This window comes from Arachis stenosperma, chromosome 5 (assembly GCF_014773155.1).
Source record: "Arachis stenosperma cultivar V10309 chromosome 5, arast.V10309.gnm1.PFL2, whole genome shotgun sequence".
In the NCBI taxonomy this organism is placed as follows: Eukaryota; Viridiplantae; Streptophyta; class Magnoliopsida; order Fabales; family Fabaceae; genus Arachis; species Arachis stenosperma.
In genome coordinates, this window is record NC_080381.1 from 137,434,726 (window position 1) to 137,462,318 (window position 27,593).

The following is a 27,593-nucleotide window of genomic DNA, read 5'->3' on the forward strand; positions in this document are numbered from 1 at the left end:
TACATTATAACTATTTTTTATTAATTTTTTTTAAAAAAATAACAAATCGATCCTTGATTTTTTGGTCCGCATACATTTAAATCCTTAAAAATTTTAAAATACATTTAAGTCACTAACCTCTTCAAAATCTAGACATATCGATCTCTGAGTCTAATTTGTCAAATTTTAAAAACTCTCTCATGTATGCATCCGTATCAATTAGGTCACTACAATGAGAGTTACGTTTGATTTTTTCGTAAAATTTGAGAGACTCAAGTGAACATGAGGAATCGATATGTCCAGGTTTTGAAAAAGTCAGAGACTTAAATGTATTTTCAAATCTTCGAAAACTTAAATGTTTGCAGATCAAAAGGTTAAGAATCTATTTGTCTTTTTTTTATTATTATCAAATATTTCTGTTGTTTATATATATAGTCATATAGACCTGTTTAACTTTAAAGTCTAGGTTGGTTGCCTTAATTTTCCAGTTTAATTTATGCATGAAGTTTATAGAATATATATTTTAGGGTTGGTTGCTTTACTCTAATTTAAAATTTATAGAATATATATTTTTCAGATGACAAAAAATAAATATCAAGTTTCCAAGTAATTTAGTGAAGTGTGAGTTGAGACAAAAATATAATAGTGTGTCATCAGAGGACTTTTTTTTTAGAACCTGGAATCTCTACTTAACCAAAAAAAAAAAAAGTGGTTAAAGGGCATTGATGAGCCCACCAATGTGCTTTGTTTGGTATTGATTACCGAATTGGGAAATGGTGTTTCTCTCAACACCCAACATATATTTATACATGATAAGTAACTTGTAAGAACCTTCCCTCAAGAGAACACCACAGGGACAAAAGGGGAAAATGTTGTGTCCAATCTTGTAATATCTCTAAAATAACTAAACCAAGTAAATTAATAGTATATCATTAGTCATTTAATAATGAATTATGTTTTCACGTTACATAAATTTTTCACTTATCTTTGAGTCAAGAATCAAGACATGCAGCTCAACCCTAACTCTTTGAATAAAAATAAAATACTTTGGAGTTTGGAGGTTGGATAACACTTGTATAAATATATTCTAGTGTGAGATAAATCTAGTCTTAATTTCAGCAAAAATATTGACTTTTTGTTTTCCTTAAATGCCCCTGCTTATTGTATGACACTATTCTTTTGTCCCCTGGGTATATATAGTAAGATATATTGAGATTTGATTAGTCATAAGGTGTCACATGATATTCCATAAGAGGAGGAGGGGCACATGTTTGATGCCTCATTGGTTTGTTGGACATTTGGTCACACATGGACCACTTGGCATCTGCTTCAAGGTAACTCTGCCAAACATGTTGTCTGAATCACCATCACAGAATCCCCACTCAGTTAATTAAAGCTTTATCAAAGGGGAGAATGAAATCCTCAACTAGCCCTGATTAGATATGTGAATTTAGTTTAAACTCAATGTTTTGCTTCAATTCCCTGTACTAATTATTTGCATTGGATTCATCTCATGCATGAAGAGGATATTTGTATGATTGTTGCTTATAGAATTGACAAGTCATTAGATTATCTTGTTACATATGTAGCATGTTAAACTTGGTGAGTTTGAATCATTCCTAAAGGCAATATGGGAAAGTATTGTTACTCATTTTATTTAAATTTTGTACAAACTCATTATATTTTTTATTGTTTTTCCATTTTTAGGCCCATACATGATTCATTGGGCTACGTTAAATTGTGCACACAAAGATACCCACACAACACATGAGTTCGGAAAACAAACACACACACACCAATGCAATAAATCATATTTTTTCCAAGTTCGTAAAGACGTAAACCAATATTGTAAATGTAGATTGTAGAGAGTATTAATACTGTTTCGAGGTGTATCTAGAACGGATTATGAGTAATTGGACTTTGTGAAACAAGATTAGAGATAGTGGTGAAGGTGTTTGAGAGAACTTCACGTCAACTTTGATATGTGCAAGGAATTCTAATACCTAAGTCAGTAAGAGTTTAAACAGAATAATTTAAAAATATCTAAAATTTATGGAGTATTTATAGATAAAGGTGATGACTTGGTCATCATTTCAGATTTTCTTTGAGGTGAGTGAGTGTTTTCCCCTCTTACCGCACGAGGAGTTGTTCCATATTGAGAGTGTTGAGATGTAACTTGGTATGTAAGTTGGGTCGAACACGAGTTGCCATACCCGTGTCCTAAGTAAATTGGGTATTTGGACCCGTGTAGCTTTTGGACATGTGTCTTCTATTGGGCTCACAAAATTCTCCTTGGGTAATGACTTTAATTATTTTAGCTTTTCTGATTTTTATCTTCTTATTTGACTATGATATTCCCTATACGTTATAAAAAAAAAGAAACTGGATTTGGTAATTAATTTTGGTGGTCACAAAATTATAATAAAACTTTATTTGAACAAATTCGCACATACAAATAGCTGGTGGCATATCATGCAACATATGAGGCCAACTAGAAGAGATTAGCAGATAGCAGAAAGATACAAATACCTATTAACATGTTTTACTATTAATGATGCTTCCTAGGACAACCACATGCATACATTTGTTCAAGGCATGTGATCAATTCCAAAACATGCTACTCCCTTCCTTTCCCTTTATCTATCACTCTGAAAATTTAGCTGTTCTCAGATCAATCTATCGACATACTAAATTATATTCAAATACATTAATCAAAGAATATTCTTAAATTTTCACAAGAAAAGATAAAAGGGAATATAAGGAGTGTTTATTTGCAGAGCTTGGTCCTTCCAGCACTTCCCTCATGGCAAAAGTTTGATTCTGCATAGGAAGGTGTGTAACTGTATATTCTGAATTACATCAACTGGCTGCAAATTTACTCATGCATATGATACTGTGGATAATGGAAATTTAGTGCTAAAGCAATGCTCACCCCTAGCAAATTGAAAAACTTCGCACCTAAGATAAGCAACCGTGTTAAGTGGCAGCTTTTAGTTTCTTGCATCCTCCTGCTTCAAAATTTCGCTGCAACTTCATCATCTTTATAGAAATTATTGTACCTCTTTCAGTTCACATGTTGAGAACTTTACTGTGGTTTATCATCGGATGCTCTACACCAGCCTGTAAATAAATACATGAAAGGGAAGGGAAATGGAGCCTTGAATTACATTCCATAGTGGCCAACATTGTCAAAGTATATCATTGAAATATCAACAAAAGAAAACCCAAATTAACCAAATACCAATTCCAACAATAAATCCTCTGGTTAGACTCATAAAAATGATGTGGAAATTCACTAGAACACCATACACACGACACTTACCACTGAGTTTGTTGGCCACAGCTGCAATCCAGGCTCTGTCTTTAGTACTAAATGCATATCTTGCAGCTGAGGCCAGCAGAATAAACCCCACTGGTTTTTGCAAGTTAGCTGCACTCTGATTATTAACTAGCACTGGTTGCACCAGGAGAGAGCTAGTCCCTTTAGACACTAGTTCCGGAAATTCAGAATCTGAGACATCAGTCAAACGTTCAGGTTATATGAGCAAAAGTCCAAAACTATAAAATGTTCAAAGTGAAGTGCAAGTCATGCTTAGGAGTGGATTATTTTTTATAAAGTTAATTAGTAAGTAGATGAAAAATGGAAGGTCAAGAAAAAAGCACTAGTAGGGAAAGGAGATTCGTTACCTGCATCTTGAGGAAAATATAGGGTATCCTTCAAATCAACCAGATCAGCCTTTTCAATTTTTTTCGCAAACCAATCAAGAAGAATTTCTTTAGATGAACCATCAGGTATGTTCCAATAGCCCCTTGCACATATATCTCTTTGAATAAAAATTAGCTGAACAAATTGAAATAGTTCAAGAATAAGGTAGAAGAAAAACTGAAGATCATAGAGAAAGAAAGTGAGATTGAGACTGAATCGTAATACTGAATTGAACTGATGAATGTAAATAGATTTTGCTGGTTAGATTTTACATGCTAAATAATAGCATAGTATCCTTTAAGAGCAAATTCATTATATTTGTATTGATAACTAGCTACTAGCATCACTAACTACTCTAACCAACGCTGACAAACCTGTCTCATCTCAGCGGAGCTATGTAATATTACAGATACTCCAAGAGAAACCTATTACATTTTTTACATCAATGACTTGACAACTCTGAAATACTAATTTAAAAATTTAATCATAAACAAACATAATGCATATCAACAAAGGATCGTTTTTCTCTGTTCTTTCTTCCCTTGCTGCCTGGGCCAGCCTACCTTTTTTTTTTTTCCTTATAATTTGATACTTAACAGTAAGCTACCAATGAAGGACCCTAGCATGCACGAATCAATCTATCATAGTATCATGTGTTCATTTAAACTATTGTCTTACCGCAGCTATGGCATTTGAATTACGCAGCAGAACGTATGATGCCCAAGCTAGATCCTCCTTCAGACCATCAGCTATATCTTGTGACATGACAAATATTTGCTGTGTACCATCAGGTAGAGTTGCTTGATCCACTGGTTGAGCACCCTATGAATTTCCAAGACTTGGCTGAGAATCAATATATTGCATAGATGAAAACTTTACAAATACATGTATTATGCATATAAAATAGGAGGTGTGAGGTATCAGAAACTGAGATGATGAAGAAATGATGAACAAGAAAAGAGAGAAAGAGAGAGAGAGAAGTCAGGAAGAGAGAGAGCTATTGCATTGAGTGGTTTTGGATCTGTATTTTCTGAACTGAATTTTAGTTTACAAGTTTGTACTATATATCCAGGTAGGGGTGGAAGTGGGCCGGGCTACTCGACGGGGGCTCGTGACTCTCGGCTTGTTTTATTAAATAGGTCAGGTTTGGGATTTTTGAAAAGCCTATTAGTTAAAAAGGTCAGGCCATAGGCTTTAAAAAAAGGCTACGAAGCTCGTTGGGCCGGTTAGTCAAAATATTTTTATAAAAATAAATTATTCTTAGTTTCACTTATATTAAACACAACAAAACAAAAACAAATCAATAATCAATACTAGTTAATATTGTAGCTTTTTTGTTAAAAGAAAAAATTTATGGATTATAAATATGGTTATTATATGACTAATGATTAATATATAAATGAATTATTCTTTATAAACTATGAATTATAAATTTTAAAATGCATTTGACGTCAATTTAGATTTTTTTTAAGTGTATTATTTTGAGCTTTAATTCATGAAATTGGCTTTTCAAATAGGCTTGTGGGCTTGTCGGGCTTTAACAGCCAGGCTCGAGCCTGAAAAAAGCCTATGAAAAGTAATAGGTCTAGGTTTGGGCTATCTATTTATAACATGGACCAAGCTCGTTAAAGCCAAAGCTCGGCTCGGCTCGGCCTATTTCCACCCCCTATATACAGAGTTGCTTAACAGATTCTAACTAATTGTGCTGAATTGGACACAATAACAAACTCACTAACTAACTTTCTAGTTGCTGCACATATCTAACTGCAGATGCTTCTCACTCTCACTGCTTCTATCACCAACAGGAGGAATAACCTAAAATGGATATATTAATGTAAACAATGATAGATTTGACTATAACAATGAGTGTATCTTTCTCTTGAAACAACAATCTCATGCCAGTGAAAAACATGATAGGATCACGATGCTGCGTTCAATTGTTTAAAACTCGATTCCTTTTTGAAAAACCAACAAATAAATAAATACCTTGAGGAATTTACCAAGGTAAGGTAGAGCGACAGAGAAGGAAGCCAAAGACAGACCCAAAACCTCTGTAGTCTAGATAGCAAAGATAAACACAGCAAATGAAACTCATTTCAGACAAAAAATAACCAATGAACTTTATTGAAAATGGAAAAATAAATAAAAAGAAAAAGGAAATTTTGATAAGTTTTTACAAGCTGGGCAGGTGTCATAGTAGCTGAATCTGTGCCAAGGAAGTGATTCAAGAAGAGAAGGGAACCAAAGCCATAACCAATCCATCTGGGCAAATAGGATTCATCCAAGCCAGGTATCCCTGAAACACCCCAAAAACAAGAACAATGTCATACAAGCATAAACACAAACACATGATAGGCACAGATAGGAGACTCAACCTAAGGTGAAGCGAAGAACGGAGAGGTTGAGCTGTTGTTGTTGGGTTGTGTTGGGTGGCTTAGAATCTTGAAAGGTGGCACGAACTCTGAGTGTTGTTGTTGGTGAAGATGATAATGTTGATGTTGTGAAGGTGGGTTTGTGGGAAGGAAGACATGGTCTTAGGTTGAAGATTATGGTACTCATTGGAAATGAGATACTGTTGGGGAGATAGCCTTTCTGGTTAGTTAGTTTTTAGTTTTGCCACTTATTATTTTGTTATCAATTAATTTTTTAATAAATAGGTAAAGGTACATAAAAAATATAGAAAGAACAAAAATATAACTAAATGAATATTAAATAGTAGAATAAATTACCATTTGTATCAGGAAAGATATAAACGCTGAAAAATATATCCATATAAGAATAAAATAACAATTGTATCCACAGAAAATAGTTTTTCTGTGCCAAAAATATCCTAACGAACCAATTGTGTAACCAACGTTCGGGTATTTTTATCACACGAAAACTATCTTCTATGATTATAATTGTCGTTTATTCTTGGATATATTTTTCAGCATCTGTCTCTTTTATGAGTACAAATGATAATTTATTCTTAAATAGTGTAATATATTTCAAACATTAATTTTACAAATCAAAACTGATTCTTCATTATCTAACATTTTCCTAATCTAATCTAATTCTAACATAACATTATAGGCAGAAAAATTTTAATGCGAAAGAATTATATATATATATGAGTAAATTGTTAAATTCGTGGATGAAATTCTTTAAATTAGTTTCTAAAATTATTTTAATCAATTTGTTTTTAAAAAATTAAAATCATATTAGTCATTTTGCAGTTTTGTTACGAATAATGTTAAATTTATTGTTATTGCATGTTAAGTAGCTGGGATTAGAATACAAAAATTAAAGAAAAAATATATGTAATTAATGTGTTTAAAATTAGAGAGAAAGAATAATCAATATCCTTGAAATTAGAAAAAGAGATAATAATTAATTTTAAAGTATATTTATAATTTTAAATATTTTTAATTATATTATTTAAAATATAATTCAAAAACTAATTCTATTAGTAAGAGTATCTTAGATATTCTCCAATTTCTTATTAATGCATATTCTATACTTTTTAATATAAATATCCTTTTCTTTTTAGTATTTTTTTCTCATATTTTCTCTTTGGTATTGATTTTTATTGCTATTGTTTGCTTTTTTTTTTCTCTTTATCTTTCAGGTATTTTTATAGTATTATGTATTTTTTTGTTTGATTTTTCATTTTTTTCTTGTTTTTATTCTTATTAAGAGAATTAAACTAAAAAAAATTTGTGAGAAGTGAAACAAGAAAGAGAAGATGAAAAAACAAAGAAGAAGAAGAAAACCACAATGATGAAAAAGAAGAGGAGAATAAATTTTGCGTTATGTAAAATTTATTAGAAAATAACACCGAAATTTTTTAACTGTGACCTAAGAAGTTTTTTAATTTTGACACAAAATTTTCTTAACCATGACACATATTTTTGTTAAAGATGGTGAAACAAGAATTATGAAAATGTCAAACAAAAAATAAAGAAGAAAAAAGAGGAGGAGGAAGAGTTTTAAATTATACAGAATTTATCGATAAAATAACATCGAATTTTTTTTAATCGTGACACAATCTCTAAATTTTGATAAGAAAAATTTTTAATCGTGAAATTAAATTTTTTAACTATGTCATTTTCAATTAAATGATGTATTTTTTTTATTATTGAATTAGTTAAATGACATTAAATTTATATATATAATTTAGTTATTTTTGTGTCATTTATAATAAAAAATATATTTTTTATTCTAAAATATATTTAAATATATTTTATTGATTGAGTGAATTAAGATTTTAGATTTATAATTTTTAAAAATTCATTGTGTTATTTATTTATAAAAAAATTTGTGCGTCATTTTTAATTAAATAATGTATTATATTATTATTGAATTGATTAAGGCTTAGTTTGGTAAAGCTTTTGCTTTTTAAAAGTAGCTTATGAAAACTGTCTTTTAAAAGACAGTTTTTTAAAAGCTGCAGCACTTACGTTTGGTAAAATCAAATTAAAAATGGCTTTTAATAAGTACAAGCACCATAATTGTGTTTGGTAAAACAGCTTTTAAAAGTTGAAAAAATTATAATAAACATATTTATAACAAAAAAATAATTTTTTTTTTCAAATTCTTTAAAATTTTATATAATATTTTAAAATAAAATAATGTTAAAATAAAAAATTCATAATAAACATAAATATAATAAATAAATTCTTCTATTTTTTAACTTTAAAGTTTTATATAAGTATCATAAAAATTTATTTTATCCTAAACATCATTACTAAAAATATTAAATTACCTAAATTACTATAATCTAATTTTTTCCACCAATCAAACTTAATGCTATATTATTTCGAACCATCTCCATAGTTCCAAGAAACTCATCTCCAACTTTTTCAACTCCATTTTCAGCTTCACCTTCATCGCCATATCCATCTTCTTCTTCAAGCTCAACGTCCATCTGATCATATTTTTTAAACTTACGATCAATTGTAGAAAAAAACAAACAAACATAATAGATCTACTGAAAAAATACAAAATTAACGCAAAAAAAATAATATAAATAGATAGAAGTTCATACCTAATATGTGATAGAGATGTATTTGTGTTGAAATTTGTGAAGATTAGGTTGAAAAATAAAAAATATATGAAGATTGTGTTAGATTTTATGAAGGTTAGGAAGAGAAGTTAGAAATATATGAAGATTTTAATGGCAATATAATAGTGGGGAATATGTGCGGAAAAATGAAAAAAATTTGGTAAGCATAAGCCAGCTTTGAAAAGCTCCTTCCTAGGTGTTTTCAAAAGCACCCCTAACTTTTAAAAGCCGCAAGCACAAGCACTTGAGCTTTTTAATTTACCAAATGCAAAATGACGTGCTTGTGCTTTTTAAAAGCACAAACACCTCCTGAAAAAGCTTTACCAAACCCAGCCTAAGTGGTATTAAGTCAAAAAGAAAAAAAAAAGTAATAGTAAGATGAGAAGAAAAAAAAAAAAGACGGTACGAGTACAGGTAAAAAAAGAAAGAAAAAAAAGCATATGCGAATAAAAAAACGCGTGCGCAACAAATAGCGCATAAATGTAAAATATATTATAACAACCTAATTAAACTTATTTAACAATTTTATTTGGTTATAAAGGTTTTTCATACATCATAATATAGTTCTGACTGTGTTTTGAGATATATAAAAGCAACAAAAAACCAGGAGCCAACAATAATAGAATTAACAAATTTTTATTTTTCAGCAAAATTACTTTTTGTTGTTAACAAAAAATATTTTCTATTACACAATTTTGATCACCTTTATATAAAATGCTATTTTTGCATTCATTTTAAAAATAAAAGGTGAACATCATATCAGTATATTTTGTTTTTTTTTTTTAAATCTCCATATAAACTATTTTCTACACTTTTAAAATGTTTTTTATTTTCTTTGTACTCTTTAATTTTGATTGGTGGTCCTTGGTAAGAATAGATAGATATTTTCACATCTTAATCTTCACACGTGTCTCCTATGTTACAGGGCATCGCCGGTAATCTAGAGTCCAAAACCGGATACTCCGAGGTCCCATTCCCGCTGCATATATAAGCCAATCCTCCAACCTTTCTCTCTCTTCTTTCTTGCTCTTTCTCTCTCGCTGTTGTTGAGTATTCTCTCTGCAATTTCATCACTTCTTTAATTTTTAATTTTTATTTTTCGCTCCGAATTTCGCTTCCAAAAGCAACGCTATGCTTTTTCTCAGCTCGTGATTTCGATGTGAGTAGCTCCTTAACTTATTTAATCGAATGTTTGTTTCTTCCTTGCACTGATGCAGTGCTATGTTTCATTTTGGCTTCTGTTTTTCTCCCCTTCACCTATCAATGATCGATCTTAGAAGCTATGTATAGTGAAGACTGTTACTTTCTTTCTTGCTTCGATTTTTTGTTTTCCTTTTCAAATTTAAAAATTGGGACAATGAGTTGAATTTTATTTATATTTTTAATTTTTTTTGGTGTGCTGAGCTGAGTTTAAGTTTAAGGTTTGCGTTTTACTTATTATGGGGGTTGTGATTGGGAGTTTATGGGGTTTGGTTTACACTGCAGGCTTTGGGGATTCTTAGTTTGTGTATGTAGCTGATGATTGGTGTTCTGGTTTCTGTACTTTTCAATTGGTAAGTTTTTCTTTTTGGTGCTGCTTTTGCAATTTTGGTTGCATTTATTTTTCTTTTTTGAAATTTTGAATCTTTGGATTGAAAGCTTCGGGTTCTGCTCTCTCTCTCTCTCTGTGTGTTTTTTCTTTTTTTTGGGTGGGGTGGGGGGGGGGGGGGGGGCTCAACCCTGCTAATGTTTGTAATCTCCCCTGACGCGCTTTTTCTGTGCAAAAGCATGTCTAGTCCAAATGTTAGTAAGAATTAGGGCTTTTTGTGTGTAGTTATTAGATTGTGATTCCCCTTGCTTCAAAGGACATTTTTGTACCGTCCAAATTTTAGGCTTGTTTCATAACTTGAAAGTGTATGTTTACTTTCTTCGCCATGGGGTTGCTGTTTATTTGGTTGTTTAACTTGTATTAGTTTCACTGTTTCAGCGTATACTTTCCTTATGCTAATATATATGTCTGGTTCTAACCTCTTTTTTAATTTTGGATCCATATCAGCAATTGTTCAGAGCTGAGTAGAAAGTATCATTTTTTGGTGCATTGGATTTCAAGGTTGTATTATTGGATAGAAGTTTGGAAACTCAAGTGGAGTTTGAAAGTTTAAAAGATCAGGGGAATATTTATGCTCAATCTACCTGTTACATAGAGCTTGTGAACTGCTTTGAGAATATTTGGAATATCAGTCAGGCCTGGCTCTGAGGAGCTATAGATTCCAGTCACCAAGAAGGAGGTGCCCCCTATGGCACCTTCTCGGGTGGCTGGAGGATTGACCCAATCATCATCAAATTCTGGAATTTTTTTTCAAGGAGATGCACAATCACATAGTGTAGTTAACTCTCCGTTAAACTCGCCATTCATCAACTCATCTAATGCGGTTCCTGGAACTGGTCTTCCAAACCTGGGTCCAGTGTCAGGGGATATGAACAATACAATTTTGAACAGTGCAGCAAACTCAGCACCAAGTATTGGACCTAGCTCTTTACTCACAGATGCAAATTCAGCATTCGCTGGTGGGCTCCATTTGCCGAGAAGTGCAAGCATTAACACAGACTCATACTTACGGTTACCTGCTTCACCCATGTCATTTACATCAAATAATGTTAGTATTTCAGGGTCATCAGTTATGGATGGTTCGAATGTAGTACAACAGAGCTCTCACCAAGATCAGAATGCTCAACCATTGCAGCAGAATCAGCAGCAAGGAGCTTCTAGTGTTATGTCTACACCTGTGTCTCAAATTGGTCCTTCCCCACTTCAAATGGGTGCACAAATACCTGGATCTTTCATGCAAGATCCAAATAATTTATCTCAGCTGTCCAAAAAACCTAGGCTGGATATCAAGCAGGAGGATTTAATGCAACAGCAGGTGATACAGCAGCTTCTTCAGAGACAGGACCCCATGCAATTCCAGGGTCGTAATCCACAGATACAGGCTTTGATGCAACAGCAGCAAAGACTGAGGCAACAGCACATCCTTCAGTCAATGCCACAGTTACAGCGAGCACACTTACAACAACAGCAGCAACAACAGCAACAAATGCACTTAAGGCAGCAGCAATTACAGCAACAATCAATGCAACCCATATCTGCGGTGAAGCGTCCGTATGACAGTAGCGTTAATGGTGTATGTGCTCGAAGATTAATGCAATACCTCTATCATCAAAGGCAACGACCAATTGTGAGTTTTGTTCATGTGTTAATTTATGGCTTTCTTCTTTCAAGCATCATATTTTTCAGCACATTTAAATGTATGTTTTAAACACATTTGATTGATGTTTTTGTTCCCACTGGAATCCTGATTAGTTACAACTGAATTCAATTTTCTGTGTGTCTCAGGAAAACACTATTGCTTATTGGAGAAAATTTGTGGCCGAGTATTACTCTCCTCGAGCAAGGGAACGGTGGTGCTTGTCTTTGTATAATAATGTTGGGCATCATGCACTAGGTGTTTTCCCTCAGGCATCTATGGTTAGTTTCTATACTTGTACTCAATACTCTGTAATTGTATACCATAATCTTTGTTTAAAAAAAATTCAGGCATTCAGCCATAGCAGAATGGTATGGCCCTTGTTATTGGAACCACCATGAAAAGATCTTAGTTTAGTGGAATTGTGTTGTGGAAAATGAGGGGCACCAGTGGCATTTACGGCCGAAATGGCGGACGTGTTGAGCTTTTTTTTTTATATTTTAAGTAAATTTTGAGGGTCATTTTGGTAATTTGTGGTTTCAGTAAGAAAACGGTAACCCATCACCAGAGAACTCTGTTCTCTCAATCTTGTTCTCTCTGTCTCTCGTTCTTGTGCTGCCCTTTTAATTTGCTTCTTGTTACTGTTGACATGTACATAAATCTGACATGGATTTTTCCCCCCAAAGGATGCGTGGCAGTGTGACATATGTGGTTCTAAATCTGGAAGGGGATTTGGTAAGGAACTGAGAACATTATTTTTTTTTTATTATGTAATACTGTCATTGTATTTTTGTATTCTACAGAATCTGTATGTTTGACTTTCTTGCTTACAAAAATGACCCTAGTGCAATCAATATTAACCAATATATTATGAATAGTTGTATAAATAATAATCTTTGGTCTAAACTTGAAAATTATAGAAAGTCAGATATCTGACGGCATTGTATTCGGACAATGATAAGCAAGTATAATAAAAGAATGACTGGTTTAGATTATCTGAATGCAGAATGTACCTGTATGCAATGTTATTGGTGTGGGTATTTGAATTTTCTAGTCACATTAATGCACTAATACTTACATTCTGGATCTGTGTAACAGAGGCAACTTTTGAAGTGCTCCCTAGACTTAGTGACATCAAATTTGGCAGTGGAGTTATCGATGAACTTTTATTTTTGGATTTGCCACGCGAACAAAGATTTCCTTCTGGTTTAATGATGTTAGAATATGCAAAAGCGGTTCAAGAGAGTGTATATGAGCAGCTTCGTGTTGTTCGTGAAGGTCACCTCCGTATTATATTTACACAAGACCTGAAGGTTATAAAACCATCAATGTATTTTAAAAATATTTTCCATTTGAATCTATTATGCATAATTATCTGCTGATTATCATGTAAATTATTATAGATATTATCTTGGGAGTTCTGTGCAAAGCGCCATGAAGAACTTCTTCCTAGAAGGTTGGTTGCACCACAGGTTGGTTCCAAGGCTTTGTTCCATTTTGGTGGGCTACTCATTATGTACTTGGAGTTGGTTATAGAGATGCTTTATATGAAGTAGCCTGAAGAGGCATTATAGTGGAAACTAATTCATGCAATTCCAATATTCCAGGTAAATCAGTTGGTTCAAGTAGCTCAAAAATGCCAGAGTACAGTTGCTGAAAGTGGTCCAGATGGGGTTTCTCAGCAAGATCTTCAAACAAACAGTAATATGTGAGTTAATGCATTCTTATTCTTATTCCTCGCTGATAGACATGTGTTGTGAATCCTTGTTCTTGGAATTTATGCCTCGCTTGATGTGAAGATGTGGTGTTATATGGAATGATGACTTCTTGTTTTGGTTGGACTAACAATTGGATAAACAACTGTAGAAAGGATATCAGATAGAAAACTGTCCTGCTTCTCCATTTTTCGAATAATTTATTTGTGATGTGTATTTGTGTAGTTCTTCTTTCAGTGCTACATGCTATGAACCGATGTGAGTGCACTAAGCCATGCTATAATGTATTTTTTGCATTAGGGTATTGGCTGCTGGGCGTCAACTTGCAAAGAGTCTCGAGTTGCAATCAGTAAATGACTTGGGTTTTTCCAAAAGATATGTAAGATGTTTGCAGGTACACTGTTAAAATCTAGATTCAGTGTCTTCTGATTTTTTTCTTCTTTTATCATTTACTCCAGATCTCTTATAATTGCCTGCTGTAATGGGTGACAGATTTCCGAGGTTGTCAATTCCATGAAAGATCTAATGGATATCTGTCGGGAGCACAAAATTGGGCCAATGGGTAAAATTTTATTGTTCTTGTTACTATTTTACACTGGTTGGTTGTATGTCATTGTTTTCACATGTTGAACACAGGGCAATTGACCATCTAAAATTGTGTTTCCTTCTGGAAATTAGATTAGATATGTGGTACACTATGTTCAAATTATGAGTATCTTTTCTTTCCCGTTAATGATTCAACTCCTACCTGCAGAGAGCTTGAAAAGTTATCCTCGTTTTGCAACCCCGGCCAAGCTTGAGAAGCAAAAAATTCATGAGATGGAACAGCTAGCAAATGCTCAAGGTCTGCCAACCGATCGAAACACACTCAACAAACTGATGGCACTGAATCCTGGTCTGAACAACCCAATAAACAATAATCTTAATATGGGGAATCGTGGTGCTTTGAGTGGGTCAGCACAAGCTGCTCTCACAATGTCTAACTACCAGAATCTTCTCATTAGGCAAAACTCAATGAATTCAAGCCCTGGCTCAATTCAGCGAGAAGGATCGTCATCTTTCAACAATGCGAACCAGAGTCCCTCTTCAGCTATGCAAGGTGCTGCTGCCTCTGCTTTTATTCCAGGCTCAATGCAGAATTCAGCCGGTTTCCCAAGTCCCCATCTACCCCCACAGCAGCGGCAGCAACACCTTCTACAGCGTTCAGCAAGTGCGAATGGTTTACTGCAACAAAACCATTCACAGGGATCCCAAGGAAATCAAGCTCTACAGCAGCAGATGATCCAGCAACTGCTGATGTCAAATAACAATGGGGGAGTGCAATCACAATCTCTTAGTGGACCCAATGCAAATGGGAACATAGCAAAGAATGGGTTGAGTTTTGGAGGCCACTCTCCTACTCCTTCCATAACTGGAGGATCTATCAATGTTTCAGGAAACAACGGCCCTGTTTCAAGGAGCAATAGCTTCAAAGTGGCCTCCAACAGTGATTCTTCTGCAGCCGGCGGCAACAATGGTATCAACCAGAGAACGCCAGATATGCCGCAAAATATCCTTTTGCAAGATGTGGTTCCGGATATTGTCGGTGATTTCACCGATAGTCCCTTCTTCAATAGTGATCTAGATGATAACATGGGTTTTGGCTGGAAGGCATAACCAACACAAAATGGCTTATCAAGTACTCTTGTTATAATTATTGTACAGAAAACTCTTTTAAATAGCTGATGCTCCCTTTTCTTGGTGGAATTTGTTGTGACTTGACTAGGTCTTTAGAGATTCTATCTGAGGGTTTTTGTCTTGCCTGCAAGTGTAATCTATTAGACAATTTAATCAACAGTTTTAGCTCTTTTTTCTTGTTTCCTTTTTTCAATACAACACTTATACAATTCAGGTTCTTTGTGCTCCTTTCTTGCCATATTGTCCTTAGCGTTGACATATGACGTAGGATGTTTGTCCTGAAATGTGGCTAAGTGGGTTGTGACCCAAACTGGTCGTCATATCCCTTAAAAGTCAGAACCCCAAAAAAAGAAATGTGTAACTGAGTTGGGACAACTTTTCTGTTTAAATCTAGTATCAAATCAGAATATTGATTAGAATTCAACCTGCCTTTGGCTTCTACCTTTGACCTAAATGCTTCTTAGTGGTAGACTGGTAGGTGTATGCTTTTTGAGAATTAGATTGGATTCTCTTTTAGTTGACTTTGTCAAGTACTTCCACGTCCAAAATGTTACTTATTCCCTCATTCATTTAGTTTTTGGTTTCCATTCTATGCCTTTTCCATGTTTACAGGTTGGAACACAACTGAGCAGAATACGTAGTAAAAGAGTTCATGATACTTGGTGTGCAGAGAACATAGGATACATGTATTTTGAATGTGTTGGTGATGTTCTAAGGCAGGCTTTGTAGGAAGGAAGACATGATCTCAAGTTGGTGATGATAGTGTTCATTTTGATTGGCTTTGTAACGCTTGTGTCTACCAACCCCACTTCAGTTTCCAGTTGCTACTTGCTACACAGCTTGGTCCCAGCTACGTACTCCGCTTGGGAAATAACATGCCAATTGCCAAATAATGCACTTATTATAATAATTTATTTGATGAGACACGTGCTATAATCATTGGATATACTTTTACAAGTATATGTTATCATAACAAGTGATCTTTTATGCAACCAAAACATCAATTTATAGGAATATATATTGTGTTAATGAAAAAGTTTATTATGTTTTCCTGATTACCCTGTTATTAAAGATTTAGTACTCCTAATTTTATGAGAAGGGTAGATTTTCGACACGGATTCTATTTATAGTTCTTCGGAGAAAAAGTGGATATCTGTGAATATTAATAAATTAAAAAAAAACCAAAAAGAATCACAAAATAATGAATATAATACAATATTATTTAATTTAAAAAATATCTATTTATTATAAAACACAATTTGAAGTAAAATACCAATATAAAAATTAACTTATGTCTTTCCAAAATCAAATAATTTCTTACACAAAAAAGACTTTCTAATATTATCTAGATCTCATGTTAACAAAACTAACAATAACTAAACTTTTAATTTTAGGCTATTGCATAAATAGAATCAAATGGTGATGATATAATTTCTGTCCTAAAAATTTAGTGAATCCTCATGGTCCAAGATCTTTCTTCCATTTCGTCTTCATTTATTCATCAAGGCAAATCCCATTTTTATAGAGATTTAATGGATTTTTGTATTCATCTCATAGTAGATAATCTTCACAAATTACAATTTTTCAACAAATATTTTTGCTATTTCCTAAATAAAAATGATAAAAATTTTAATTTTAATTTTTCTGTAGAAAATGGTTGACTCTAATAATATTCTCTCTTTCATATAAAATACCTTTGTTCACCCAAAAAATAGTCCCATCTTGAATATCTAAAATATCCATTATTAATGTAAAAACATTAAAAATGGCTGACTGAAAAAAGTTAATCCTTATTTAGAATGCCATAGATCCATAAAATAATTTCTAAAAACTTATTATCAATTTGTTGCGTAATCAAATTGCTAATTACACTAGTCACCAAGAAAAAATTGCTAATTACACTAACTTAAACCTTGATGGAATGCAAAACGCAATCATATAATTTTTAAATAACGTGATAAAAGTATATAAAACTCATTTAATTAAGCTGTACGTGGAAATTAAATGAAATCCAGATTAGTTTATCTGAAAATATAAATACGTGAAGAGACGTAACGAAGATGTTTACAAATAGGAAGCGTTACACTTGGGCGGAATAATAATGTCGCGATACAACCTGCAAGTTAGCCAATCAGAGAGAGCCACGTCCTCAAATAGGTCTTCATGCGGCTGCGGATCTATCACCGACTTAGATGCACTATCATTTTCTTGACGCGTGTCCACTCCATTACCGGACATAGCCGGTAATCTAGAGCCCGAAACTGGACACACCGAGGTCCACATTTCTTCTGAGTATATAAACCTCCACTCTCAACTCTTTCATTTTCTCTTTCTCTCTCTTCTTTCTCTCTCACTGTTATTGAGTATTCTCTCTGCAATTTCACCATTTTTTAATTAATGAGATTTTTATTTTTCTCTCCTAATTACGCTTTCAAAACCAAAGCTATCGCTTTTTCTCAGCTTGCGATTTCGATGTGAGTAGCTCCTTAATCAAATGTTTCGTTTTACTTTGCACTGAATGTTACTCAATTTGGCTTCAATTTTTTCCCCCTCTTCACTTACCAGTGATCGATCTTGGAAGCTCTGAAAAGTGAAGACTGTTACTTTCTTTGTTGTTTCGATTTTTTTTATTCTCTTTGCAAATTAAGAAATGGATAGAGTTTCGGTTATTTAGTTTTTCATTGCTTTAGCGATTTTTGCGGTGCTGAGCTGAGTTTGAGGTTTGGTTTACTTATCATAGAGGATTGTAATTGGTACTTCTATGCGGTTTGATTTACGCTGTAGACTTTGGGGATTCTTAATTTATGTGTCTCGGTGTGTATGCGTGCTGATAATTGGTGTTATAATTTCTGTACTTTCAATTGGAGAGTTTTTCCTCTTTGGTGATGTTTTTTGCAATCTTCATTTGGTGAATTTTTGGATGAATTGAAAGTGTTGGGCTTTGGAGCTTTTGTCTCTAGTCTGCTAATGCTTGCTTTCTGAACTTCCCCTAATACCTCTTTCTGTGTAGAAGCATGTCTATTCTTAATGTTTAGTAAGAATTAGGGTTTCTCGTATGTAGTTGTTGGATTGTGATTCTCCTTACATGGAAAGGGTACTTTGTACTGTTCAATTTATGTGTTTGTTCTATAACTTGAAAGCTTATGGTTACTTCTTAATGACGGTGTTTCTGTTTATTTGGTTGTTTGACTTGTATTAGTTTCAGATTAGTTTTCCTTTTGCTGATATATATGTCTGCCACTAACCTCTCTTTTTAATTTAGATCTACAACTGCAGTTGTCCTGAGGTGAGCAGAAAGTATCAGTTTTCGGCATATTCAGAAAGGTTTTGTTATTGGAGGAACTCAAGTGAAGTTTGGAAGTTTAGAAGATCAGGGGTATAATTGTGCTCAATCTACCTGTTACACAGAGCTCGTGAACTGTGTGAAGAATATTTTCATTTCTAGTCAGGCCTGGCTCTAGATAGCTACTTAGATTCCAGTCACCAAGGGGGGGTGCCCCCTATGGCACCTTCTCGGGTGGCTGGAGGGTTAACCCAATCATCATCAGGTTCTGGAATTTTCTTTCAAGGAGATGGGCAGTCACAGAGTGTAGTCAACTCTCACATAAGCTCATCATTCGGTAACTCATCTAATGCGGTCCCTGGAGCTGGTCGTTCTCACCTGGGTCCAGTGTCTGGGGATATGAATAATGCAGTTTTGAACAGTGTGGCAAACTCAGCACCAAGTGTTGGAGCTAGCTCTTTAGTCACAGATGCAAATTCAGCATTCTCTGGTGGGCCCCATTTGCAGAGAAGTGCAAGCATTAACACAGACTCATACTTACGTTTACCTGCTTCGCCCATGTCATTTACATCAAATAATGTTAGTATTTCAGGGTCATCAGTTATGGATGGTTCCAGTGTAGTACAGCAGAGCTCTCACCAAGATCAGAATGTTCAACCATTGCAACAGAATCAGCAGCATGGTGCCTCTAGTGCTATGTCTATGCCTGGATCTCAAAGTGCCCCTTCCCCGCTTCCAATGGGTGCACAAATACCAGGATCTTTCATGCAAAATACGGATAATTTATCCCAGCTGTCCAAAAAACCTAGGCTGGATATTAAGCAGGAGGATTTAATGCAACAGCAGGTTATACAACAGCTTCTTCAAAGACAGGACACCATGCAATATCAGGGGCGTAATCCACAAATACAGGCTTTGATTCAGCAGCAGCAAAGACTGAGGCAACAACATATCCTTCAGTCAATGCCACAGTTACAGCGAGCACACTTGCAGCAGCAACAACAGCAGCAGCAGCAACAACAACAACAAATGCATTTGAGGCAGCAGCAATTACAGCAACAATCAATGCAATCTGCAGTAAAGCGCCCGTATGACAGCAGCGTTAATGGAGTATGTGCTCGCAGATTGATGCAATACCTCTATCATCAAAGGCAACGCCCAAGTGTGAGTTCTGTTCATTTACTGACTGTTGCATGCAATAGTTCGGCTTCCTTATTTTTCAGGTTCTTACAGCAGCAATTGTTTTCAGATGCATTTTACATTCATTATGTTCAGGAGTCATTTTTCCCCTCGCATTTAAAACAGATAGATGTATTTGGTTGATGTTTTCTGTTCAATTGAAATCCTATATTAGTTGCAACTGTTATTCAAATATTCAATTCATCTGTTTTGTCTCAGGAAAACACTATTGCCTATTGGAGAAAATTTGTGGCTGAGTATTACTCTCCTCGAGCAAAGGAACGGTGGTGCTTGTCTTTGTATAATAATGTTGGGCATCATGCACTCGGTGTTTTCCCTCAGGCATCTATGGCAAGTCACTCCGCTTGTTATTTAAATTTTCTATTAATTATTTCAAGGACAGTAGAATGCTTAATACAGCAGATGGTATTGTTGGCAATTTCTAAGAATGCCTTGCACAAAATTGTCTGAAAATTGAATTTACTTGGATTACTATTTTTCGTCTGCACCATGCTCTGCCCTTTTAATTTATTTTTACTTTTGACATATACATAATCTGACATGGATTTTTTAATTTCCCCCAAAAGGATGCATGGCAGTGCGACATATGTGGTTCTAAATCTGGAAGGGGATTTGGTAAGGAACTGAGAACATTATTTTGTTATTTTTCAATACTGCAAGTGAGAACATATGTGATATTGTGATTGTAGAAATTTATCTGATAATTCTGTTTATTGTCTAGTCTGTAAGTTTGACTTTCTGGCTGAAAAGTATTACTCCAGTGCAATCACTATTAACCAGTAATTGGATTATGAATTGTAGTAAATAATAATCTTCAGTCTAAACTTGAAAAATTAAAGAACGAGAACTGATCGCATTGAATGCAAACAGTGATAAGCAAATATAATAATCAGTGAGTGGTTAGATGATCTGAACTCAGAATGTACTTGTATGTGATATTATGAGCATGTTTTTTGAATTCTTTAATCTTATATTCTTATTGATGTAATAATATTTACATTCTGGATCTGTGTAACAGAGGCAACTTTTGAAGTGCTCCCTAGACTTAATGACATCAAATTTGGTAGTGGAGTAATTGACGAACTTCTCTTTTTGGAGTTGCCACGCGAACAAAGATTTCCTTCTGGTGTAATGATGTTAGAATATGCAAAAGCAGTTCAAGAGAGCGTATACGAGCAACTTCGTGTTGTTCGTGAGGGTCACCTGCGTATTATATTTACACAAGACCTTAAGGTCACAACACTGTCAATGTATTTTAAAATTATTTTCCATTTGAGCCTTTTGTACATAATAATCTTCTGATATTCATGTTAATGTTTACAGATATTATCTTGGGAGTTCTGTGCAAGGCGCCATGAAGAACTTCTTCCTAGAAGATTGGTTGCACCACAGGTATGATATCTCTGCAGTTTAATTGTGTGTTAAAAGAGGCTACCTCAGGAGTTGCTTTTTCCCTCTTCTATACAACCATCACTTTAACTACACTGGTGGAGATAGTGGAATTTGTTATGGTAAATTAATCAGTAAGGAGAGCGAGTGGCATTATTGTGGAACTAATTCATAAATCCACATTATTACAGGTAAACCAGTTGGTCCAAGTAGCTCAAAAATGTCAGAGTACAATTGCTGAAAGTGGTTCAGATGGGGTTTCTCAGCAAGATCTGCAAACAAACAGCAATATGTGAGTTAGTTCATTTATATTCCTCACTGAATTTCATGTTTTCGTGAATCGTCCTCCTCAAAAATTATGTCTCTTGATGGCGTGCTATCTGAGGATTTGGAGATAGATGCAATGATGCATTTCTTTCTTGGCTAGAGACTAGAGTAGACTGACCGTCAGATAGGCAACTATGGAAAGGATAGCATATAGAAAACTGTCCTTGTCCTCCATTTTAATTGAATAGTTTGTGATATATGTGTGTCAAATTCTCTTTCATGAAGTGTGGCAATAGATAGGAGTGCACTAACGCTTCTTACAATTTATGTTTTGCATTAGGGTTTTGGCTGCTGGCCGTCAACTTGCAAAGAGTCTGGAGTTGCAATCTCTAAATGATTTAGGTTTTTCCAAAAGATATGTAAGATGTTTGCAGGTACACTACTTAAATCTACTTAGAGTTTTTTTATAAGTTTATTATTATTATTTTCTAATCAAGCTTTCTCATCATTTGCCTGTAATGGGTGACAGATATCTGAGGTTGTCAATTCCATGAAAGATCTGATAGATATCTGTCGGGAGCACAAAATTGGGGCAATTGGTAAATTTTAAATTGCTTTTGTTACTATATTATCCTATTTGGTTGCATGTCATTGTTTTCATGTGTATTTTATATAGATATTAGATGTGCTTCTCTTGTAGGTTTAACTCTAATGTTATGTTTTGTGAAGCTGTTTTAGTTTCAATATTTGGAGATCTATTTCCCCATCATCAGGTAGCTTTTTCTTGCCTTGTAATGATTCAACTCTTAACCTGCAGAGAGCTTGAAAAATTATCCTCGTTTTGCAACCGCGGCTAAGCTCCAGATGCAAAAAATGCATGAGATGGAACAGCTAGCAAATGTTCAAGGTCTGCCAACTGATCGAAACACGATTAACAAACTAATGGCAATGAATCCTAGTTTGAACAACCCAATAAATAATAATCCTAATATGATAAATCGTGGTGGTTTGAGTGGATCAGCACAAGCTGCTCTGGCACTTAACTACCAGAGTCTTCTTATGAGGCAAAACTCGATGAATTCAAGCCCTGGCTCAATTCAGAGAGAAGGATCATCATCTTTCAACAATGCGAACCAGAGTCCGTCGTCAGCTATGCAAGGTGCTACCTCTCCCTTTATTCCAGGCTCAATGCAGAATTCACCCATTGGTGGTTTCCCAAGTCCCCATCTACCCCCACAGCAGCAACAGCAGCAGCCGCAACAACACCTTCAACAGAGATCCTTAAGTGCAAATAGCTTCATGCAACAAAACCATTCACAGGGATCCCAAGGAAATCAAGCTCTACAGCAGCAGATGATCCAGCAACTGCTGATGTCAAATAACAATGGGGGAGTACAATCACAATCTCTTAGTGGACCCAATGCAAATGGGAGCATAGCAAAGAATGGGTTGGGTTTCGGAGGACACTCTCCGTCTCCTTCCATAACTGGAGGATCTGTCAATGTTTCAGGAAATAAAGGTCCGGTTTCAAGGAGCAATAGCTTCAAATCGGCCTCAAACAGTGATTCTTCTCCGGCTGGTGGCAACAATGGATTCAACCCAAGAACTTCGGATATGCCGCAGAATCTGCATTTGCAAGATGTGGTTCCAGATATTGCCAGTGATTTTACAGATAGCCCCTTCTTCAGTAGTGATCTGGATGATAACATGGGTTTTGGCTGGAAGGCATGACTAACAAAATCTGGCTTATCAAAGGCTCTTGTTGTTATCATATTGTACAGGACACTTCAAAGTTTAAATAGTTGCTGCTCCCTTTTCTTGGTGTACTTTGCTCATTTTTCTTGGTGGAATTTGTTGCGACTTGACTAGGTCTTTAGAGATTCTATCTGAGGGTTTTTGTCTCGCCTGCAAGTGTAATCAATTGGACAATTTAATTAACGGTTTCAGCTTTCTTTTTACTTCTTTTTCACACCACTTGCGCAAACTCGTTGCTTTTTATTTATACTATTTTTCTTTATTTCCCTTTTTTAACCAATCTACACGTACACGGAAGTCAGAATTCCTAAAAAAGAAATGTCCAACTTAGTTGGGACAATTTCTCTGTTTTACTAAATGAAGTGTCGAATCGAATCTCAAAACTAATTAAATATTTAACCCCACTTGTTCCAAATTAAGACAAGATGTGACTTGAGGGTTTTCACCCCATACCTCTAACTACCTGATTTCTAGTTGACTTTATTAGCCCTTACACCTCCAAAATTACTACCAACCAAAGCGTTTACTTTTCAAGATATAGACATCAATTCAAGCCATTAGAATGTATATGGCAGTAACGTGCTCTCAGTAGTAATTTTCAAGAAGCCATCATCTCATCCCACAGAAAAGAAGAGATTAAGATGAAATTATGCTGCTACATCGTAGTCGTACTGCTTATTGTGCAGAGAACATACTATACAGATATCTGGACATGCACAAATTTTAGATTGCCTAATGCCTATATCTTTGCAGCTAAAAGCAGCTAATTCCTGATGCTCCCATTTACACAAGTTTCTCAGTTTATTGAGAATCAACAAGACTTGATTCACTATTTTTCATCATTCATCAACTACAACAGCACCAGGACCAAGCAGTGCAGCAATAAGAATTTGCTCCCAACGTCTCACGCCCCTCTGCATTATACTTGTGGTAAAATTCCGCAGTCGTGAAGGACTGCTAGAGTCGCCTCTTCTTGTTGGAGACATACAACAATCTGTTTGAGGGCAGTACTTCAATGTACACTTTCCTGATGGATGGTGTATTTTGACATCATATGCTGGCAAAAGTGGCCATCCGACGACTTGAACATGAGAGATGCTGCATCAAAGATATCCAATTTATCAGAGTTAGAAACATATAAGCAAAATGGTAATTCTTTATTTAAAAAAAATCATAATCCTTGACAAGTTGTTAGACTCAGAAGATTAGTTCAAGATGTAAATAATTAACCGAGCCATAAACTCTACCGTGATTGTTTCTGAGAAAAGGAAACAACAGGTTGAAGCATTCAGCATTTTAGATGTTACAAAATAATGTTTGGTTACTATGTTCTATGACATTGTTTGCCACCTTTGGAAGGCAAATGGCAAGAGTATTTGCTGACCTTCCATCAAAAGCCTCATCACGAGTTGCCTTCAACAATTTTAATCAGAATAACATTGAATTATCTATGCACAACTGCTTATGACGGGGTGTGCCTGTGTGCATGTGTATGTGCGAGAGAAAGGTCTTGTAAATTAACCATATGTAAAATAATTGATCCATTTCTTGCTTTTGAACTCTGCCCAGCAGCTCAACTTGAAGCACACCTCCAATGCACAGAACAGGTTCAGGTAACTTGAATTTCTGCAAGCAGTTTTCCTGCAGTTTCATTATGGAAATAATTCATTAAACACTGGCATAGAGTAATCTATGCTACAAAAAGATTGCAATTTTAAATAGATCAAGTCCACAAAAATATCTAGAGGAAAAAAAAAGATCCGTTGATGCTCAAAAGATATATGTAGCTGAATCCCAATCCTCCTCTTTGTTGAGAGTGTTTATGGATAGAAAATAGGAAATGCAAAATAACAAGCATGTTAATAGTGCAACTCACTTGCAACATTGGAAATTCAGGTGAAGTATATGTCCATAGATTACCCCCAAACATGTGATTAGCAATAATATCATCAACTTCAGCACTTTCTAACTCTGTTGGGTATTTTGGACGGCCCATTCGGAATCGGACAGCTTTTGCTGAATATATAGGGAGGCCTGGCTGAAAATATGCTGCATTGTAAAAAGATACATTAATCAGCTAATTAAGTTGAAGTTAATATCCTCGACATTAGCCATTTTCAGTTCAACTTAATACCAAACTTGTCAATTAGCTACTGGACTAACCTTTGAATGGCTGCACATGAATCTCAGTAATTAGACATATTTTGGAAGTTAGCTTATAAACTAAAGTCTCTGGTACAGAAGGGTCACTTTCCCCTTTACTAGACCAGTACGATGCTCTAAAATCAGTCCTATCTCGAGGGTCTAATGTATTCAGAACACTTTCTTCGGGGTAGTTATCGGTGCTGGATGCACTTATGGCATCCGAGATGCAATTTCCGCTGATAGAAGGAGTGAGACCACATGCTAGGAACGCATAGACTTTATGATTTCTCTTAAGACATTCCCAATTCGAAGAACTTCCAAGCATGTTACTCACTGGTTCAATCATGTTCTCTACCTCAATGACATGTCCAACACCAGATAGTTCAGGAAACATTTTCAAGCAAAGATGCTTGCAAAGGCCATTTTCAATAACTGCATAATATTTGGAGTGCAAATCAATACAATTTAAACAGCACCATAATATTTCAACATTGGAAAATTTAATACCAATAATGTATCCAAAAAAAATAGACTTTGCAAGACAATATAACGTTAGAGAAGTTACAAATTTCATAAACCATGAACTCAAATGGCTTACCAAATTGGTGCCAAGAACGGGAAAGAGTCGAAACGCGGACAAGGTCACAAGGGTCATCCAAATGAGTGAGAACCTTTATTGACATATCTGGTCCAAGCCATTGCAATAAATCCAGTTTGTTTTTCACTTCAGACATGATGATGCTCCCAAATTAGAACCAGCTAAAGTTCAAGTCTTCAACCTCACCAGAGACTAATATATTCAAAAAGTTTAGTGATCAGAATCAAATATCTTCAAGAAACTGGTTTTCCACCTACAATCAATTACATTGACAGGGAAAAAAAACAAAATTTATTAAGCTTCACATGATTGAGCCCTTAGAAAATTGACCAAAACCAGAACCAAAAAACGAAAATTAGTTAGGAAGATTTATTCCCTACTTACTATATCTGTTCCAATAAGCTAACTGAAAAAATCTGTTTCCAGAAGATTATTTAATGAGGGTACTATGGTGTGAACTAATTACAATTAATGAAGAGATAAGGATAAACCCAAATAAGGAAAAATAGGAAAGAGGCTTTAGAAGGATTAGGATTAAGTGTGGCAAACCGAAACCGTAAACACATGCATTCATGTGCATACACAGAGAGAAAACAAAATCTCAACTTTGAAAATTGAAAGATAAAAGAAAAAGAAAAAAGTGGTACCTTTCTGAAGTACGGATCTAAAGAGAGAAGAAAAAGGGGGTACCCTTGATTCTGAGAAACCGAGGAAGAAGAAAAGTGTGGATTACAGAGTGAGAGTGTGTGTGCGCGCAATGAATCTAATCTAAAACAGGAACAAGGTCCAACAGGTGTTTTTGGAAGTAGTTGAAATATCGCTATGTTACCAAGAAAGAACCCTCTGTTTGACATAAACATATTGAGTTAAATATAGATAATAACAATAAGGCAGAAACTTGCAGTCCACTGCAGGTGAAGTTACTTTTGGATGCTGACACCGTGACACGTGTTATTATATGGTTTAAAATAAATCGATTTATTTTATATAAATGGTTTATTTAAAAAAATTGGTTTGAATTGAACTAAGCAGTTACTTTTATTCCCTTCTTCTTCGTTTCATACGTAAAATTCGTTCTCTTTCAATCCTTTTTTCAGAACTAATATAAAACTTTCAATTAGATATATTCTTTTTATTTATATTTCTTAATCAAATTTATTATTTCAAATATATTTCTTAATTTATGTTTTTATTCATTCATGTGAATGATGAAAATTATTTAATAAATACGTACATATTTATGTCATCACATCATTTTGATGTTCAGATCATAAATACCAAGATAATTCATGGCAATTTCATGTGATGAAAGACAAAAATATAATTATGGTATAACTTAGACTAGTTGATAGCATGAGCATTGTTGAAATTTTGGCATGATCTCTTTCATATTTGTTATATGTCTCTTTAGTTGGTGATGTTATAGTTTATTGTGATGATATGATGGTAGTTTAATTGTATGAGTTAGGTCCTTTTTATTTGGTTGAATTTTTTCTATGGCTATCCTATTCTTGATGGCAATATCAAAATAAATATTTTCATTAGTTGTTCTTTTTTTTTCTCTATTTTTGAATCAATTTTATTTTGAAAAAGTTTATTAAAAATTTTTGT

At 34.5% G+C, this 27,593-nt stretch overlaps 4 protein-coding genes across 13 annotated transcripts; 2 read left to right on the forward strand and 2 right to left on the reverse strand.

The window, feature by feature from the left end:
* Positions 1-2,389: 2,389 nt before the first annotated feature.
* LOC130979546 (protein COFACTOR ASSEMBLY OF COMPLEX C SUBUNIT B CCB2, chloroplastic) lies at positions 2,390-6,290 on the reverse strand. 5 transcript variants are annotated; one of them, XR_009086665.1, is made up of 8 exons: positions 6,061-6,290; positions 5,863-5,981; positions 5,672-5,743; positions 4,364-4,507; positions 3,667-3,820; positions 3,302-3,490; positions 2,938-3,099; positions 2,390-2,799 (listed from the first exon to the last, which is right to left on the reverse strand). XR_009086665.1 is itself a non-coding variant. In XM_057903008.1 (7 exons), the coding sequence occupies exons 1-7, from the start codon at positions 6,242-6,244 to the stop codon at positions 3,065-3,067; spliced, it is 897 nt and encodes a 298-aa protein (XP_057758991.1). In that variant the 5' UTR covers positions 6,245-6,290; the 3' UTR covers positions 2,390-3,064. The 5 variants fall into 5 exon arrangements, 1 of the variants encoding a protein (XP_057758991.1); XR_009086666.1 differs by having other exon boundaries at positions 2,390-2,819; XR_009086663.1 differs by having other exon boundaries at positions 2,912-3,099.
* A 3,445-nt stretch (positions 6,291-9,735) lies between these two features.
* LOC130979905 (probable transcriptional regulator SLK2) lies at positions 9,736-15,558 on the forward strand. Of its 2 annotated transcripts, XM_057903449.1 has the most exons (11): positions 9,764-9,888; positions 10,215-10,282; positions 10,765-11,944; positions 12,103-12,234; positions 12,640-12,688; positions 13,052-13,266; positions 13,357-13,425; positions 13,561-13,661; positions 13,969-14,062; positions 14,161-14,230; positions 14,423-15,558. In XM_057903449.1, exons 3-11 carry the CDS (start codon positions 11,006-11,008, stop codon positions 15,322-15,324), a joined length of 2,571 nt encoding a protein of 856 aa, XP_057759432.1. In that variant the 5' UTR covers positions 9,764-9,888; positions 10,215-10,282; positions 10,765-11,005; the 3' UTR covers positions 15,325-15,558. The 2 variants fall into 2 exon arrangements, with proteins under 2 accessions (XP_057759433.1, XP_057759432.1); XM_057903450.1 differs by lacking the exon at positions 10,215-10,282 and having other exon boundaries at positions 9,736-9,888.
* A 2,124-nt stretch (positions 15,559-17,682) lies between these two features.
* LOC130982368 (probable transcriptional regulator SLK2) lies at positions 17,683-23,453 on the forward strand. 3 transcript variants are annotated; one of them, XM_057906347.1, is made up of 11 exons: positions 17,690-17,935; positions 18,608-19,118; positions 19,221-19,792; positions 20,027-20,158; positions 20,395-20,443; positions 20,847-21,061; positions 21,152-21,220; positions 21,409-21,509; positions 21,825-21,918; positions 22,014-22,083; positions 22,302-23,453. In XM_057906347.1, the coding sequence occupies exons 2-11, from the start codon at positions 18,848-18,850 to the stop codon at positions 23,213-23,215; spliced, it is 2,487 nt and encodes an 828-aa protein (XP_057762330.1). In that variant the 5' UTR covers positions 17,690-17,935; positions 18,608-18,847; the 3' UTR covers positions 23,216-23,453. The 3 variants fall into 3 exon arrangements, with proteins under 3 accessions (XP_057762329.1, XP_057762330.1, XP_057762328.1); XM_057906346.1 differs by having other exon boundaries at positions 17,683-17,819; positions 18,608-19,792; XM_057906345.1 differs by having other exon boundaries at positions 18,608-19,792.
* A 422-nt stretch (positions 23,454-23,875) lies between these two features.
* On the reverse strand, positions 23,876-26,813 carry LOC130982369 (F-box protein At4g00755-like). 3 transcript variants are annotated; one of them, XM_057906349.1, is made up of 6 exons: positions 26,630-26,813; positions 25,983-26,235; positions 25,403-25,816; positions 25,116-25,288; positions 24,762-24,880; positions 23,876-24,337 (listed from the first exon to the last, which is right to left on the reverse strand). In XM_057906349.1, the coding sequence occupies exons 2-6, from the start codon at positions 26,116-26,118 to the stop codon at positions 24,079-24,081; spliced, it is 1,101 nt and encodes a 366-aa protein (XP_057762332.1). In that variant the 5' UTR covers positions 26,119-26,235; positions 26,630-26,813; the 3' UTR covers positions 23,876-24,078. The 3 variants fall into 3 exon arrangements, with proteins under 3 accessions (XP_057762332.1, XP_057762331.1, XP_057762333.1); XM_057906348.1 differs by having other exon boundaries at positions 25,983-26,174; positions 26,630-26,807; XM_057906350.1 differs by having other exon boundaries at positions 24,110-24,337; positions 24,624-24,880; positions 25,983-26,174; positions 26,630-26,807.
* Positions 26,814-27,593: the final 780 nt, after the last annotated feature.